Source organism: Bufo bufo, chromosome 5 (genome assembly GCF_905171765.1).
Source record: "Bufo bufo chromosome 5, aBufBuf1.1, whole genome shotgun sequence".
NCBI lineage: Eukaryota > Metazoa > Chordata > Amphibia > Anura > Bufonidae > Bufo > Bufo bufo.
This window is the reverse complement of record NC_053393.1, coordinates 203,014,687-203,034,160: the sequence shown is the minus strand read 5'-3', so window position 1 is coordinate 203,034,160 and position 19,474 is coordinate 203,014,687. Positions and strand designations below refer to the sequence as shown.

The following is a 19,474-nucleotide window of genomic DNA, read 5'->3' as shown; positions in this document are numbered from 1 at the left end:
GGCAAAATAGATGCCGATAACGATAGTGTTAAAAATCCTGAATATCGGCCGATAATATCGGTAAAACCGATAATCGGTCGATCCCTATATCCCCCCAACCTTCAATCCCACCCCTCCCCCAGATGCTGTAGCTGACATTGTCTTTAAACTGAGTTTCTGCCATTCACAAGGGGTATTTCTGTCACTAATTAAGAGATAGTTAGCGAATAATAGTTAGTCGATGATGCATAATCTAATGGGCAGTTTGGTTCATATCAATCGTTACCCGCAGTTCCTCCCAAAAAATTTTATAAATAAAAATCTGGAAAGTGTGGTGTGCATTTGTATTCAGCCCCCTGTACTCTGATACCCCTAAATAACATCCTGTGTGGCCAATTGCCTTCAGAAGTCACCTAATTGGTAAATATAGTCCACCTCTGTCTAATGTATTCTCAGTATAAGGCCCCTTTCACACGGGCAAGTTTTCTGCACTGGTGCAATGCGTGAGGTGAGCACATTGCACCCACACTGAATCCAGACCCATTCACTTCAATGGGGCTGTGCAGGTGAGCGGTGATTTTCACGCATCATTTGTGCGTTGCGTGAGAATCGCAGCATGCTTTATATTCTGCGTTTTTTAACGCAACGCAGGCCCTATAGAAATGAATGGGGCTGTGGGAAAATCGCAAGCAAGTGCAGATGCAGTGCCATTTTCACGCATGGTTGCTAGGAGATGATAGGGATGAGCAACCCCAGACCCCATTAAAGTGTATTCCCTGTATTATATGTTATCAGAGAAAATAATAGCATTCTTAATACAGAATGCTTAGTAAAATGTGGATTGAGGGGTTAAATAAATAAATAAAAATAAAATAAATTTACTCACCTCATCAGATTGTTCGTGCAGCCGGCATAGTCTTCTTTCTTCTTTCAGGACCTTTGATGACTTAATTGCGCTCGCCATGTGGTCATGCCCCCCCCACAGACAACTCCTCCTCCATGTAATAGATATGATTGACATTCTGGAGCCATTGAGAGACAGAAGGAGGGTTTGGTTGGTTCCAGGTTTGTGGGATTATCATTTTAGCAGTAATTTGGGCATGGGAGGGAGGCGTATGTTTAGTAGGAGCTCTGTCTGCTATGGGGGGGGAGGGGGGTCGCTCAGTGAACACAAGTTCTGAATAAGAGGGGCAGCCTGAGACCAAAAGAAATAGTTTCATGATCAGGAGTTTAGTTGTAAGAGTTCTCCTGTAAACGGAGACAGCATGGTTGTTCACCCACACTTTAAGTGGTCGTCTCACTTCAGCAAATGACATTTATCATGAAAAGAAAGTTAATACAAGGCACTTACTAATGTATTGTAATTGTCCATAGTGCCTCCTGTACCGGCTTTATTCATTTTTCCATCACAGTATACATGGTTCCGACCACCCTGCAAACCATTAGCGGTGGCCGTGCTTGCACACGGTAGGAAAAGCTCCGGCTTCTCTGGTGGCCGGGACTGGGGGAGCGCACATAGGCTGGTGCTTTTCCCCCACACAATATATGATTATATGTGTTAGTTTATAACATGCATCTCTATGTGGCAATGCTATAGCTTGGTTTTATATGTAGAGATCACGGGTTTAAATCCTGGGAAAGACTTACATTAACTTTTTGTTCTGTTATTTTTTTTCTCTCTTTCATTTAACCCATAATAAAAGGCTATACTATAATAAAGAATAGATAATCATATAATAATAACAGCTTTACTATATTAAAAAGTGTTTTTGTTTGTTTTTTCTCTCTTAGGAACCTCAAAACTATTACCGTACTGATTTATTGACAGACACAATATATGAGTTTAAAGAAACCAGTAATAGTTATTAGCTTTCAAAAAAAAAACTTCTTCTCAATAAGATAAGGATATAGGGGGTCATTTATTAAACAGAAATACACCTAAATTCTACATCTCTACATGCAAAACCATGCACTTAAAGAGGACCTTTCATGGGTCCAGATATTATAAAATAAGGAGCACGTTATGTAAGGCATAAAGCAGGGATCTAATAGTGCTTACTATTTTTCCTGGGCGCCGCTCCGTTCGCCCGCTGTGCCCCTGTTAAATTCTCCCACCTGGTGTGCTAATTATTAGTGCGGCCCAATCGCAGCGGAGTGTCACAGGGAGAAAAAAAGTCACCTTCTCCCTGGCTGTGACTCTCTCCGCTGTGATTGGACCGCACTACAGCCAGGGAGAAGGAGACGCCCATTGAGAAACCCTGGCGTCTCCTCCCTTCCTGTACCGATGCTCAGTATCAACATAGTACGGGCAGCAGAATCACATAGCCATTGTGAGTGATAACATACTGAGCGGGAAAACTACAGGGGCGCACAGCGGGCGAATGGAGCGGTGCCCAGGAAAAATAGTAAGCGCTATTAGATCTCTGCTTTATGCCTTACATAACGTGCTACTTATTTTATAATGTCTGGACTAGGGTTGTTTCAGGTATAGACTTTTTAATACCCATTCGATACTTTTGTCCGGTATTGACATCGATACAAGGATTTGACATTTTTTGATACTAGGATGCGCTACTGTGCAGTCTAATATCACAGAGCATGGAGGTCGCTGCTATCAGCACGTGCCATGTTCCCTCAGCAGTACATGGGAGAAGGAGTCACTCTCTCCCTCCCCCTGTGCCGCCACTGCCACAAACGAGGAGAGAGAGGGGTGGAGGAGGGGAACGCACACTGCACCACCAATGAAAGTTAATGTTTAATACAAATACAGGAGGTGGGTGCAGAATCACATAGCAATCGCACAGCCTCTATGACAGGAAACTGCGATCAGCGGCAGTGGCGGCAGTTGTTCGTGCAGTAGCGAATACACGTGAAGGGGCGGTGAGCGCGCCAGCGATGGCCAGGAAGCTAGAAATTGCTGGAAGCGGGAGCACAAGATGCGGGAACCCAAGCCCCGCCCAGTGTGAGGGGTGGGCGGATCTTCACCCAGCAGACGTCTGCAGTGTGTGTCTGCTGGATGAAATTTCTTAAAGAGGCAGAGCAGCGAAGGGTCTAGTAGTTGCAAATAGCGACAAGACTACAAAGTCTTGTTGCCATTTTGCAATTCTAAGTTGCATTGGTGACCATTTTGGTCGCCATCTGGAGCGCTATGATATTGGGGGTGTTATTCCTTGGTGGAGCCGCACCAAAGCAAGACTCTGAGAGGAATCTGATTAAGGTCCTCCTTACACAGTCACAGGGTGTCATATATAGTAGTGGCAAGCTATCATCAAATAATATCACAGAAGGTTATAGCTACCAATTTAAAATTTAACTTTTACTAGATTATATTAAAAGAAGCATCATTCCAAATATTCCATGATAGTATATTTTTGTATGCCAGAAAAAAGAAGCTAAGCCCACCTCTGGGGTTAGGGTAGTGGGAGAATAATTTATAGATAATAGGTAAGACGGATATTGCACTTACGGTTAGACGATATCTTTAAGATATAGATGTGTTATAGGTGCGGGCTGCTGGTCGGATATCCTTGTAGATACCTAGTGACTAGGCCCTTTACTTACCCCTACATGACCCTAAGGTGCTAGCTCACAGTGGGCTGCTTGTTCTAAAGGACAGGATGAATCGTCCTAGAAGATGACGGTGGTGAAATGTCCCGACGCGTTTCCCCAAGTAAAAGAACTTGGTTCGTCAGGGGACTTTATATTCCAATAGCCGAAGGATGGTGGCTAAAAATTCTGGCGGTGACAGAGGCTGATGATATGCAACCCCTTGTGTGTTAAGGCAGAGTTTAAATAGCCGACTTTTGGCGCCAAATATTTCGGAACGCCCCCTCTGATTAGGTAGATGATATCTCAGTGGGTGTGTTGTCATACCGGTATCCTCATTGGTGTTCGTGGTGGATGCCACATATGTGACGTACCTGTAGTCCGGTCTTGCTATTTTCTAGTATGCCGATGTCCCGATACGTCACATCCGGTCATGTGATCGCAAGGTTTAGAGATCACATGAACACTACTTCCTGTCAGTGGAACGCAAGCGGATGCCAGTTCGTGGAACGCATCACCCGATACTGCTTCCTGTTTCCACTCAGATGACTTGGATGTTATAAAGATGTTATTTTATGGTTCATATGGGCTAAATACTCTGCAAATTAGATATTAATAAAGGAAGTAACGATGGAATCATGATATTTTCATTGATGTTAAAGTTTGATAGAAGGGAAAGTGATAGGATATATTAGACCATTAGAGCCTATTCCGGCTCCGATATAAGCTAGATTCCTAGTCTTTATTTGTGGTTTTGTTTAAAAATGGATCCCATGTTTGTAGTTACATGACTGGAGACTTTACTAAAAGGAAGGGATTTAAATGAAGCATGTATAAGAAATTTGTTCATTGAGTCCATATGGATGGACAGTTCTTAATCTATAGATCCACTGGGCTTCTTTTTTCAAGATTCTGTTATCCCAGTCTCCCCCCCTGGGTGACTGTCTGACCACCTCAATCACTTGAAATTTTAGTGTCTTGGCATCTCCACTGTGGTGTTCATTTACATGGCGTGCTATAGGTTTATCCCTTTTGTTTCTAATGTCGCCCAAATGTTCGCCTACCCTTCTTCTAAATTCCCGTTTGGTTTTCCCAACGTAAACCAATGGGCAAGTACACGAGCACATATATACCACTCCTTGAGTACGACAGTTGGCAAAGTCATAGTTCTGATACTCTGCCCGTACTGCTGTTGGAAAAGGAGTTAGATTTTAATATGTATGGGCAGCACACACAGTTGTTGCCACATTTGTAGGTTCCTGGAGGTCTATTTCCAAGCCAGGTGGGATCACTAGGTGGCTTCTGATAATGGCTGTGTATTAGCCTATCCCGAAGTGACCTACCCCGTCTATAAGTGATGATGGGGGTGGTTGGTAAGAACTCAGCTATATCAGGATCAGAGAGCAAGATCTCCCAGTTGTTTTTCAGGATATCTCTTACCCTCTGATTCTGTTTGTCATAGGTGCCAACAATTCTGGTTGTGGTATCAGTATGGCACTGAGAGACATTTTTCACAAGTAGGGAGTGCCGGTCTCTCTGGTTGGCGTTTTGGAAAGCCCCCCTTAGTATCTGATCGGGATATCCTCGCTGTTGGAATCGGCCGCGTAAATCCTCAGATTGTTTGTGGAAAGCGGAATACGATGAACAGTTCCTTTTCATACGCAAGTATTGCCCCCTGGGAATACCCCGTTTCAGGCTCAGTGGATGGTAACTGTCCCATTGGAGCAAACTGTTGGTGGAAGTGGCTTTCCTATAAGTCTCAGTGCATAATTTACCCAGTTGTTTGGTTATACGGACATCCAAGAATGCCAGCATTTCATGGTCAATCTCGGACGTGAACTTCAGCCCTATATCATTGATATTAAGGTGTTTCACAAACTCTGAGAAATCCTCTCTACTGCCGTCCCATAAGATGAACACGTCATCGATGTAGCGGCCCCAGTAGGTGATATTGGAGGCCCATCGATGACATGACTCATTGAACACCAGCGTGTCCTCCCACCAGCCCAGGAACAAATTAGCGTAACTGGGCGCACATGGGCTACCCATCGCTGTGCCCCTGAGCTGGTGGTAGAAACGTGTCTCAAACAAAAAATAATTATGCGATAAGACAAATTCCAGAATTTTGATGACAAATTCGGAATGATGCTGGTATTGGGTACCACGAGTACTCAGATAATGTCTCGTCGCAGTAACCCCCCAGACGTGGGGAATGCTGGTATATAGTGCCTCTACATCGATAGAGGCCAAGTAGGTGGTATCTGTGACTTCAATATCCTCTATTTTGAGCAATAAGTCTGTGGTGTCTCTAATATGGGACGGCAGCGAGAGGACAAATGGTCTCAGAATTTTGTCGATATAGGTGCTGGCCCCATATGTTATGGAGTCTATGCCAGAGACAATTGGTCGTCCCTTTAATGGTGGATAGCCCTTGTGGATCTTGGGAAGCGCATAAAAAGTTGGGATTTGGGGATGGATAGATAACATGTGGCCCATTTCTTCCTTTGATATTAGTCTATCATCAAGTGCCTGAATCAGTATAGTTTCTAGCTCCATGTTAAATTTCACCGTTGGATTGGAGGGCAGGATGGCGTAACATGTGATTTCGTTTAATAGGCTTAAACACATACCCCGATATATATTATGGTCCAAGATAACCACATTCCCACCTTTATCAGATGGTTTCAATATAATGTTAGGGTCTTTCTCCAGTTTAATAAGGGCCTGCATCTCATCTCTACTCAAATTGCTGATTTTAGTTCTCTCAGATCTCTCTAGTTTCGTAAATTGGTCTGTCACCAGTTTACAGAAAAGATCTATAACTAGAGTATCCTGGGGAGGTGGTGTTTTTTTACTTTTTTGTTTTAACTCGGTGAAAGGACCTAGGCCACTGGTTTGTTCATTATCATTTAATAGGGAATTTAGGATCCGTACGCCCTCTAGATCAGATCTGGCGATACCTAGTTTTTGGCATTCTTCCTCATCATGAGTTTTGAAGAACTTACGCCATTTTAGCTTGCGGACAAAAAGATTAATATCCTTGACCCACTCAAATGAGTTAAAATTTGTAACCGGGACAAAAGAGAGCCCCCTACTCAGGAGGTCCCTCTCCTGTTCCGTAAGTGGTTTGTCCGTAAGGTTAATGACTTGGTTCTGAGAGGGTGTTATTTTGTCCTGTTTCCACGTTGTGAGGGGAGTGGTTCCCTGTCTCTTAGTTGGTATGGGAACTGGTTTCCCCCACTTGTCATTCCTAAAAAAGTGTTCTGGGTTGACACTGGGTTTAGGGAGCCAGAGGATATCGAGGAGGAGGAAGAGGAACATGCTATGGGTAAGCATGTTTGATCCCCTGATCGTGTTTGCTGGTTTTGATAGGGGGTTCGTGAGTAGCCCCGGTTTGACTTTGATGGCCATTTTTTATTTCTTCCTCTTCCCCTACTACTATTGCCTCTACCCCGAAAGGGTGGCACCCCTCTCTCCGTATCGGAGGATTCGGGGTCAGTCGATGATAGATCAGTTTGTGCAGATTCCTGGGGGTGTGTTTGTAATATATTAAAAGCCCGTTTATCACGAAAATCCCCCAAGTCACGAACAAATTGTCTATGTTTCCGGTCCTTCAAGATTGTCTGATACCTCTCAATATTTGTCCTAAGTGTGCTCTCTCGTCGGCCGAACTCTGGGTCTGCTTTATGATTCAATGCAGCTTCAATCAATGAGTTCAAGTGATTGGAGGCCTTATCTAAGATCAAACGTTCCTCCTCTAGGAGAATCTGCATAAATCTAATTGAGCTTGATATAAGCTCATTCTCCCATTTTTCTATTAGTTGTGCTGATCTAGACCGTTCAGCTGGTACTACATTAACTCTGAGCCCCTTTGGTACTATTTTATTTTTAATATAATTTTCCAGTGATTGGCATTCCCACCACGATTTTAGATGATCCCTATATGCCTCATAGAGGTCCTTAAATATAGTTTTTAATGATGGGGTCTTATCCGTGCTTTCATCTCCCTCCTTTTCAGAAAAAGCCTCCAGTGCATCATGTATCCAATTATTAGTATCCACGGGTCCGGATAGGAAACCAGCCATAACAATTAGAAACACAGTCACAGGGTGTCATATATAGTAGTGGCAAGCTATCATCAAATAATATCACAGAAGGTTATAGCTACCAATTTAAAATTTAACTTTTACTAGATTATATTAAAAGAAGCATCATTCCAAATATTCCATGATAGTATATTTTTGTATGCCAGAACTGGGAGATCTTGCTCTCTGATCCTGATATAGCTGAGTTCTTACCAACCACCCCCATCATCACTTATAGACGGGGTAGGTCACTTCGGGATAGGCTAATACACAGCCATTATCAGAAGCCACCTAGTGATCCCACCTGGCTTGGAAATAGACCTCCAGGAACCTACAAATGTGGCAACAACTGTGTGTGCTGCCCACACATATTAAAATCTAACTCCTTTTCCAACAGCAGTACGGGCAGAGTGTATCAGAACTATGACTTTGCCAACTGTCGTACTCAAGGAGTGGTATATATGTGCTCGTGTACTTGCCCATTGGTTTACGTTGGGAAAACCAAACGGGAATTTAGAAGAAGGGTAGGCGAACATTTGGGCGACATTAGAAACAAAAGGGATAAACCTATAGCACGCCATGTAAATGAACACCACAGTGGAGATGCCAAGACACTAAAATTTCAAGTGATTGAGGTGGTCAGACAGTCACCCAGGGGGGGAGACTGGGATAACAGAATCTTGAAAAAAGAAGCCCAGTGGATCTATAGATTAAGAACTGTCCATCCATATGGACTCAATGAACAAATTTCTTATACATGCTTCATCTAAATCCCTTCCTTTTAGTAAAGTCTCCAGTCATGTAACTACAAACATGGGATCCATTTTTAAACAAAACCACAAATAAAGACTAGGAATCTAGCTTATATCGGAGCCGGAATAGGCTCTAATGGTCTAATATATCCTATCACTTTCCCTTCTATCAAACTTTAACATCAATGAAAATATCATGATTCCATCGTTACTTCCTTTATTAATATCTAATTTGCAGAGTATTTAGCCCATATGAACCATAAAATAACATCTTTATAACATCCAAGTCATCTGAGTGGAAACAGGAAGCAGTATCGGGTGATGCGTTCCACGAACTGGCATCCGCTTGCGTTCCACTGACAGGAAGTAGTGTTCATGTGATCTCTAAACCTTGCGATCACATGACCGGATGTGACGTATCGGGACATCGGCATACTAGAAAATAGCAAGACCGGACTACAGGTACGTCACATATGTGGCATCCACCACGAACACCAATGAGGATACCGGTATGACAACACACCCACTGAGATATCATCTACCTAATCAGAGGGGGCGTTCCGAAATATTTGGCGCCAAAAGTCGGCTATTTAAACTCTGCCTTAACACACAAGGGGTTGCATATCATCAGCCTCTGTCACCGCCAGAATTTTTAGCCACCATCCTTCGGCTATTGGAATATAAAGTCCCCTGACGAACCAAGTTCTTTTACTTGGGGAAACGCGTCGGGACATTTCACCACCGTCATCTTCTAGGACGATTCATCCTGTCCTTTAGAACAAGCAGCCCACTGTGAGCTAGCACCTTAGGGTCATGTAGGGGTAAGTAAAGGGCCTAGTCACTAGGTATCTACAAGGATATCCGACCAGCAGCCCGCACCTATAACACATCTATATCTTAAAGATATCGTCTAACCGTAAGTGCAATATCCGTCTTACCTATTATCTATAAATTATTCTCCCACTACCCTAACCCCAGAGGTGGGCTTAGCTTCTTTTTTCTGGCATACAAAAATATACTATCATGGAATATTTGGAATGATGCTTCTTTTAATATAATCTAGTAAAAGTTAAATTTTAAATTGGTAGCTATAACCTTCTGTGATATTTTAAGGTCCTCCTTAGTAGATCTCCTAAGTTTTCCATCTTTTGATTTAATCTAGTCTAAGGTGCAAGATATGTGGATGGATTTGTAATAGAAGCTCCAGCCAGCAATACCTCCTGGGGACTTGGGGCTCATGCACATTAACGCATTTCCTTTTTGTGTCGTGTGCATGAGCCCTTAGGAAGGGAAAGTATTTTTTGATTAATACGTGCTCTTTTGGTATTCCAAGGATAAGTAGATGAGATTATCCGAAGCGAATTGAAGAATGAGTATAGGAGGAAAATGGGCTTTGCTTGCATCAAGTATAACACCTTCAGGAGTATTATAAATTTGAGATTTTTTTTCTCCCCAGCCAGGAAAGGACCTCTCCAGGAGTGCATATTGGTTTTGACTCTAGGTTTTGTGTCTAAAAAGGGCTTGAAGTTAAGGGAATAGGGCTCTTTCCAGTTAGGGGAGAGCTTTTGTCCTAAGTATGTTATTTATTTGGATGGACATGAACAGTGTGAATGATGTTAACACCTAGTGCTTCTGATTTAGTTCAGTTCATTTTGAAATTGGAGAGATCTCCAAATTCCTAGAATAGGTCTAGGAGTCTCTGGAAGGCCATCAGGTCGCCTGCACATGCTCCAGTGAGGTGGTGGGTGCCTCTTTCATGGATATACCTTTGATCTGGGGGGGAAGCTAGGATATGTTGTATTAGGGATTCTAAAGAGAGAACAAAAGTGATGGCGAAGAAGGGGCAGCCCTGGCTTGTACCATTAAGGACATTAAACGGCATGGAGAGGGAGTTGTTTAGACGTAGTCTGGCTGTTGGGTAGGTATATAAAGCAAAGATGGTTTCTGTGAAAGGGGGGGTATACAAAATGTCTCATGTAGGTCCATTCTACCACATCAAGAGTCCTTTGCATGAGTGCCCAAAAGAACCAGGGGTAGTCTTCTATGTTTTGCAATCTGTATGAGATGTAGGACTCTGGAGGTTTTGCCTGTGACAAACCCCACCTGTTCAGGGTGTATTCGATTTGGAATTAGAGTTTTGAGTCTTTGTGCCAGTAAGCCATCACATAGTTTTAGATCAATATTCAACAGTGATATTGGTCTGTACTTATTACACAATGTAGGGTCCTTTTTGTGAATGAGAGAGATGTGAGCCTCAAGAGACTGTGTAGGTAGAGGTGCATTACCAACCATGGAATTACAGGCAGAGAGGAGGCTAGGTAAGAAAGTGTCTCCAGATGTTTTCTAGTTAGAGGCAGGAAGTCCATCGGGTCTGGGGGCTTTACCTACTGGGCTCTTCAACAGGGCAGATGGGAGCTCTTCTAGGGTGAATGAATGGACAAGTGGTTCTCATATATGGTCCGGTGTTTTCGGTAGGTTAGCTTTTTGGATGAAAGATATGATCTTTTGGCATCTGTGTTCTCTCTCCCCACTAAGGGCTCTCCTCAAACTGATATGTAAGGAATAAAAACCGAGAAAGGCATTTAGGGGGGTCTCTCTTGAGCAGAAAGGCCAGTCCCCTGCTGCTCAAGGAGGCAGATTTTTACACAAATTCAATTAGTATGAATCAGTTTGCTCATCACTACTTGTATTCAGTCTTGTGCACTGCAGTTATCACTCTGTAGTTAAAATCAATTAAAAGTGCCACAGAAAGCCTAAGGCCAGACACACACGAGCAAAATAAATGAGAAGAACTTGCGCGTGTGTCAGTGAGAGGTCCTGTTCTGGCCTTCGCTCCATTAACAGGATCGCACAGCATTATACTGATTTATAGTGCTGTGTAACCGTGAGAGTCCTGCAGTCTATTATATTACACTGACAACATTATGACAGTGTAATTCACTAGATTTTAGGACTCTCGGGGGATTCACACAGCATTAAAAATTTGCATAAGGCCTCATGCAAACCGCAGGTCAGCAATACAAGGGCACCGGCTGTGTGCATCCCCTATCACGAATGGAATGGGTCCGCAATCCGGAAGGTTGGTGCGGAACGGAGGCACGGAAGCCTGCGGAAGCACCACTGAGTGGACCATCGGATGCGGATTGTGGACCCCATTCAAGTCAATGGGTCCATGATCCGCATGCAGCGGCCCTATGGTCGGTGCCGGTGCATTGCGGACCACACGTTTCTGTGCATGAGGCCAAATGCTGTTCGATCCTGTCAGAGAAGCAGAGTTCTGAACAAGACTTCTCACTGACACATGCTGCGAGTTTATCACATTCAACTCGCTTGTGTGTGTCTGACCCAAGTGTTGCTGCTGCAGGCTGGGTTTACACACGCAGTTTTTTTTATGTAATTATTTTTTTAAGATAAAGCCAGGAGTGGATTAAAAAGAAAAAAGGATAAGCTTCAGCCTTTTTTAAGCGTGTGGCCCTTTTGTTTCAGTTATTAGCTGTTCCTGGATTTGGTTTTAAAAACTGCATAAAAAACTTGAACATGTAAATGTTAATTAAATGTAAATTTCCACTGTAACTGGGGTGTCCAAAGAAGCTCCATGTACAGGGGAAAACAGTCCCTTGTGGGGCCATTGTACACAGACAGAGCTGATCAGGGTCTGCTAAGACCTTGCAGCTCTGCAATGCCCAAGACATAGCCGGGTCCAGTAGAGCAAATGTCATAGCTGCTTCCTCTATGAACTCGTTGAGTGCTATGCACGGAGCAGTGAAGAAGACAGAAGTGGTAATAAACTGCAACTGTCTTCTTCTCGGGGTCGCTGGCTGTCCGGGACCTGCTTTTGATTGCAGAAGAAGGCGCTTTAATGCATGTATTAAAGTCATGCTGCCATGCTGTTTCATTATGTAAACGGCAACGGGCATAGGCAGTTAGCACGTACAGTATATAGCTGTATGGCGGTCCTGAAAGGATTAATAATCGGTTTCATCCTTGCCTGTCTGTGCACAAGAAAAATCTGGCATAGATCTGCACTAAAATCTGTGCCATCTTTTGGCGTAAATTAGGCCGCTCCTCTACTCTTAAACCACTCCCAGTTTTTAAAAAGTGAGAGTTATCTTCTGGACAGCAATGGACATTTGGTACTGGGAAGAAGAGCACTGGGCGTGGCTGTTTTATTGCTATGATAGTAAGGGAGATTTATCAAAACTTGTGTAACAGGAAAGTAGCAGAGTATTCCATAGCAACCAGTCAGTATCCAACTCTCATAGCAACTAGTCGGTATCCAACCCTCATTTTTCAAAGGCCATTTAGAAATTGCACGCAGCAAACGCTCCACTAAAGCACAGTGCAGGACCTTCACGGCGGTGCATGACTACTGATGGGTGTATTTTTTAATTCTTGTGTCATGCTCCGCCCCCTCTCACCCGCTATTGTGGCTAATTTTATCTTTTTTGGCTAGAGTTTTTATGAATGCATTTCTCACTTGGTCAATTGGATTCTCATCCTCTAATACAATTCAACCTTATATTACAGGCTCCAACAGGGTGGGTCTAATAGCAGTTAAACTAGGAATGATGCCAGTATGGACCAAATCTGGGGAAAGGCATGCAGTCACCATGTTGCAAGTAAGTTCATGTGAGGCTTTTCTCTGTTCATTTGCTATTTTTGATGAAATTTGCTAGTCACATTAGTGTGGTTGTCCAGGACTAGAAAAACATGGCAGCTCCAGAAACAGCCCCACACATGCTCCATTGACATGAATGAGATGGTGTTGAAGCTCAGCCCCAATCTCTGGCGCTGTTTTTGGAGGAAAGCAGCCAGGTTTTTCTAGTCCTGTGCGTCTATTTATTGTAGGTTAAAAGGTCTGTTATTTTTATGGTTCCTCGTCTTGTTGAAGAACCTGCAAATTCATAGAAAATCAACAACATTGACATTGCCTGCAAAATGATCTACAAACCGTTATATGGCACGCAATAGGATTGCAAAAATCTCATCCATCATAGTTTCATTTTGGGTCATTACAAACATCGGGACGGTGCAGTTTTTCACTGGAAAAGGCGTGAAAAATAACACCCCAACACTTGTATCTATTACGTAACTAGAAACAGCCCTGTACCTCACATGGATCCAGAGATCTCCCCATTCATTGCTGCAATTGTTCTGCTAGATTTAGGCTAGGGCTACACAGCAACAGTGGTCGCGGCCAGGTTCGCTGAGTTGCAGTAATCCCATAGAAATGAATGGGAGTCACAAGCAATCCAGCCGTGTTGGATTTCCTGCGACTGCTGCAGCTATCTTATTCATTTCTATGGGATCACCACAACTCAGCAATCCTGGCCGCAACAGTGTCACGAACGTACCGAGGCATACGGACAGAAGATCTGTGAGACTGGCAACACGTGCTTTGATCTGAGAGTTTTCCTTGTGGATCAATAAGCCTCTGTGTTGTTTCTGGTACTGGCCACACCTGTAACTTCCAGGTGTTGCTATTGTGGTCATTTAACTTTCCTTATTTATAGTTGCTTCTCCCACAATGCTGTGCGGTTTATAGCTTCAGTGGTATCTGTGGTCTGCTGGTGTTTGGTTCTCGGCCAAGTTCCTGTTGCTGCCATAACTACTGGAAAGTTAAGTGTTTCCTTTCCCTTTTGCATTTTGCTTTGGTTTATCTGTGTGTTGTTTTTGCCCTGCCCTTTGTTGTAGGCCTGAAGGAGACTCCTGGTCATCCTTCCTTTCTGGAGGAACAGGTAGTCTCACACCTGTCGCTATCGCCAGGGTCTTATAGGGTGAGTTTGGACTCTAGGTACTCATGCATATGAACTCACATACCTTTGGGGTCTGTTCAAACTGATAGCCATTCAGTGTCACAATCAGTGTGGGGGATAAACTCCACACTAAGCACAGGAGGGAAGGGGAGCAGTAACTGGGCCTGGAAACTAGAGAAGAAACAGGTCACCTCCTAAACAACCCTAATACGGGCCCTAACTACCTATCAATATGAATAAACCTTGAAGGTAGGAATATTTATATGCTGGATACCTAGGCCCTTATATCCCTATTAGGCCCTGGAATGAGGTTAGGACCAGAGACGACCCATTCCTCCTCAGATGGACGAATGGAAGTCTCTGTCTCAAACAAACAACAGGGAATATAACAAACACAAAATAATAAGAACAGACAAGACTTATCTGAAAGTAGAAAACTGGCAACTCCAGAAGCACCACAAAGTACAACCGACCAGCTAGTTAGAAGGCAGGAATAAGAATCTATAAACTGCACCTCCAAGAGTGAGAAGCGTCTACTTATGGGAAAAGTAGTTTACCAACAAGCAACACCTGAAGCAAGGGGTGTGGCATTCACCAAAACACAGACACCGTAAGATCCACATTGAACTTGTCAATTTAACCCACGAGTTGCCAGTCTCTCCGATCTCCTGGTATCTGCTAAGGGAACATCCTTAACTAGGAGGTGTCCTTCTTTCTTCCCCAGCTTTCAGGTCTTGTTCCCTTTCCTTCTTCGTCCGGTGTGGTGTCTTCCTCCCACACACTGGCGTGACAAACAGCCGTTGCTCGACCAGTAGCTCTAGCCTAATTTCTATCTGACAGTTTAGGCGTGTCCTTTCTGCAGCAGCTGATTGCAGTTGGAGGATGGAACTGAGCACGTGCTTCCGTCTCCGTGAGGTGGACAGAGAAAACAGCAAGTGGTGCTAGATTTCATTGAATACCTCAATAGCTATACAAAATGTTTAATTACATGCAATTACAAAGGTCTTCAGATCCAGGTGCTGGTTTGAAAACTTTAGAATATTTTTCATGGGACAACCGATTCAGAACCAGACACAAAGTAGATGTTTTTCACATTACTTCAATGGCAAGAACTACATTTATGCTTTTTTAGGCCTCATGCACACGACCGTTGTTTGGGTCCGCATCCGAGCCGCCGTTTTGGCGGCTCAGATGCGGACCCATTCACTTCAATGGGGTCGTAAAAGATGCGGACAGCACTACGTGTGCTGTCCGCATCTGTGGCTCCGTTCCGCGGCCCCATTAAAATAAATATATAACATGTCCTATTATTGTCCGCGCTTTGCGGACAAGAATAGGCATTTATATTGCCGGCGCCCTTTCCTTTCCGCAAATTGCGGAAGGCAACACGGGCAGCTTACGTTTTTTTGCGGACCGCAAAAAACGACACAGCCGTGTGCATGAGGCCTTAGACTATCTTTTTTTTTTTTTTTTTTTTTTTTTTTTTTTTTTTTGGTGGGAAGGCACTTCAGCCATTGCTTTTTGCACTTTACATTTACGAAGTTCACTGTGTGGCCTTGCTAGTGGGTTACTCTTATTGTGTGGGTCAGTACAAATATGGAAATGCCGAATATGTGTAGCACGTCCTGTTATGTATCTGCATTCCAAGAACCAGAACTCATTCATTTTTGCACTGATGTAACCATATGTGGTTTGTTTTTTGCAGGGGGGGATGTAGTTTTCATTGGTACTATTTTTTAGGGTACATGGGACTTATTAACATTTATTTTGGGGGCAGATGGTGAATAGGAAATAAAACCTATTTGTTAATTTTTCCTTTTATTTATTTTTTAACATTGTTCACAATAACTTCATCTGTGTGCTTTTACCACTTCTACAAAAGAAAACAACTTTTTATGGAATTATTTTTTTTTAAAATAAACTTTAACCTTTCATTATTTTGTTTTTTATGCTCAATAGGGGCCATTGTTTGCTTTTATTATAATGCATTGGTATAACTTTTATACCAATGCATTATAGCCTATCACTGTACCAATCTACATATAGCCAAGGCAGTCCTGGGGTCGTTAGTTAGGCCCCGTCTGCCATGGCCCATAGTGGGCCTGTCCCTCTAACTGCCTGGAGCCGCGGTCGCTATTGACCGCAGCATCTAGGGAGTTAAGAAGCCAGTATCACCGTTAACGCTGATGCTGGCTGCTACAGTGGGGGAATCTGGCTTCAGTCAGTGTGTGGCTCCTGCGGTGAGCCGGAGCACAGCCTGTGAGGACTCTTCAGTCCCTGCTGCACTTTTGCACTCTAGACCAAAGCAAGTCTTATGCGTAGAAATACACGTGGCTCTTTTCAGAGAGTAACATTGCCTGACTCTCGTACAAGCGTTATTGCGACCTCTAAATAGGTGTATAGGATTTGGAGCAGGATTAGTAAAAATCAGCATAAATCCTGACAGGACTCATAGAAGAGACAGTGAGAGCCGTAGGTACTGACTGCCTTCTCTGTGTACATACTGATGTGTGTGGTTGGGGTAATCCGGACTCTCACTATCTCTCCTAGGAGTCCGGTCAGGATTTACTCATATCCTGATGCACATCATAGAAACCTATATGCTACAGAGCTTAGCTTCTCTCTTTCTATCATATCCTGCTCTCAGATAGGGAGCAGAAGCAAAGTTCTACCCTCATGCTAGTTGTGACAGTTGCTTGAAAGGGTTAAGAATATATTCAATGAAAAAATTAGATCTTTCTATCGTTAGATCATCTGTGGTTAGTGTGAGTATTAGCAGTTGGTGTACAGTCATCAGAGGCTCAGTTGTCCTTTTATTTTTCACGCCCATGTTGACAGCAGTGTCTATTGCGGAAATGGCTGAAAAAAGCGCTGATTACATCGTTCATCACGACTTAAATTCGACAAAACCTAAGTTTTCTCAAAGTCAGACACTTTTTTTTATTTGTTTACTGTGAGATGAAAAAACTGCTTTCCATTCTGCTCCGGAGACCTCGCCGGCTGGAAATGATTGGCAGTCACATTTAGTCTGGCAAGTTCTCCGTGAATGCTGCTGCACACGGGTTCTGGGAAATGGAAGTGTGAAATCTTCTATTGTTACCCAGCTTCATATTTTATTCCTGTTTTTAATTCAAAGATACTGTATCGGTAATCGTGCTTTGTCACATTTGGTTAAATCCAAAACTAAATGATGTATGAGAATATTCTTTAAAGCAACAGTGCCACCTACTTGTATGATTGTCTTGGTATAAAATGCTCCTCTAATAATACAGGGTCTGCACAATATAATTTAATTTTTTAATTTTTTTATTAGAGTTACATTTTAGTAAATCTAGCTAGCAATACAGTACAAAAATTGTGCATACCCAAATTTTCTAAAAAATATACATAATCTTTATTGAATCAAATATATAAAAGCAGGGCCCGGTTAGCAGATCCAGTTTTTGCAGACCACATTCATTAGAAACTAAGAAATCCATTTTAAGCGTTTATTTCTTTTAATGTTGAGAATTATGGCTTATAGCTAATGAAGACCCAAAAGTTAGTATCTCAGAAAATTAGAATATTTTGAAAAGTTCAATATGTAGACTCATGGTGTCACTCAGTTAATCAACACAAACACCTGCAAAGGTTTCCTAAGGGTACTTTCACACTAGTGTTTTTTGATTCCGGCAGGCATTTCCGGCAACGGAATCATCAGGAATAATGGATCCGGTATTTAAAGATCAAAAGCAAAAATAGCTCCTCCTATGTCCCGGCGCATGCGCAGACCGGAAATCCGGATCTGGCGATGCAGCATTTTCCCGGATCAGATATTAATACATCTCTATTGAAATTATTGCCGGATCCGGCAAGTGCGGTGGTGTTCGGTATATTGCTTTCCATTCAGAATGCATTAGGACAAAACGGATTTCAATACCGGAAAAGAATAACACTAGTGTGAAAGTACCCTTAGCCTGAAAAATTCACGCAATCATGGGAAAGATTGTTGACTTGACAGTTGTCCAGAAGACAGTCATCGACACCCTCCACAAGAAGGGTAAGACACAAAGGTCATTGCTAAAGTAGCTGGCTGTTCAGAGTGCTGTATCCAAGCAGATTAATGAAAGGTTGAGTGGAAAGGAAAAATGTGGTAGAAAAAGGCACACAAGCAACAGGGATAACCACAACCTTTAAAAGATTGTCAAGAAAAGACCATTCAAGAATTTGGGGGAAGATTCACAAGAAGTGGACTGTGGCTGGAGTCAGTGTTTCAAGAGCCACCACACACAGACGTATCCAGGACATGGGCTACAACTGTCACATTCCTTGTGTCAAGCCACTTATGACCCAGAGACAATGTTAGAAGCGTCTTACCTGGGCTAAGGAGAAAAAGGACTCGACTGTAAACAGTGGTTCAAAGTCCTGTTTTCCGATGAAAGTAATTTTTGCATTTCATTTGGAAATCAAGATCCCAGAGCCTGGAGAAAGAGTGGAGAGGCACACAACACCTGACCTAAACCCCATAGAGAATCTAAGAAGAGGAAGATGAGACACCAGACCCAACAATGCAGTAGGGTTGCACCAAGTATCGAACTATCGATACCCAATCGATACTTTTAGACCCGGGTCGAGTCAATACCGGGATTTGCTATTTTCTGATACTAGGCTGCGCCACCTGAGGGCTTAATTGGCATGGATCGCCGCGCCCTGTTATAGAGGCCGGGTATGTCATACAGCTGCCACCCGCAGCTTACATTTATATTTACGGGTTAATTATATTCATCAGTGTCTTCCCCCCGACCCCAGTATTATAATCATTGGTGGCAGTGGCCACAGGGTCCCCTCCCCTCCTCCTCATTGGTGGTGCAGTGGCAGCTTTCGATCGGAGCCCCAGCAGTGTAATTGCGGGGCTCCAATCGGTTACCATGGCAGCCAGGACGCTACTGAAGCCTTCCATGGTAATCTCCCTGCTGCTGTGTGCACAAAGCACAGGGCAGCAGGGAGAGTGTGAAGTCCTATTCACCCTAATAGAGCTCTATGAATGGGGTGAATAGGACAAGGGTTCTAGCTCCTAAGGAAGCAAATAGTTATTAAATAAAAAGTAAAAAAAAAAAATTAAGTTTTAATCCCACTTTTATATGTAAAATATATATAAAAATAAACACATTACATATCGCCACGTCCGAAAAAGTCCAAACTATTAAAAATTATCTCCTATGCGGTGAACTCTGTAACCGGGAAAAAAAAAATGGTGGGATTTGCCATTTTTAGTCACCTTGTCCCCCAAAAAATAGGATAGGTCTGTTCCGTTATGAGCCGGACATAAAGGTGTATTTATTTTTTTCGCGTGGTATCGAGTATCGCAATACTTTTT

General features: G+C 43.1%; 1 protein-coding gene across 1 annotated transcript in view; it reads left to right on the top strand.

The window, feature by feature from the left end:
* Positions 1–19,474, top strand: part of MRPL3 (mitochondrial ribosomal protein L3) — a 115,004-nt gene that overhangs the window by 13,413 nt on the left and 82,117 nt on the right. Inside the window, exon 3 of the mRNA XM_040432837.1 lies at positions 12,890–12,981. Coding sequence (XP_040288771.1) covers positions 12,890–12,981 — 92 coding nt within the window. The remainder of the gene's footprint in view (positions 1–12,889; positions 12,982–19,474) is intronic.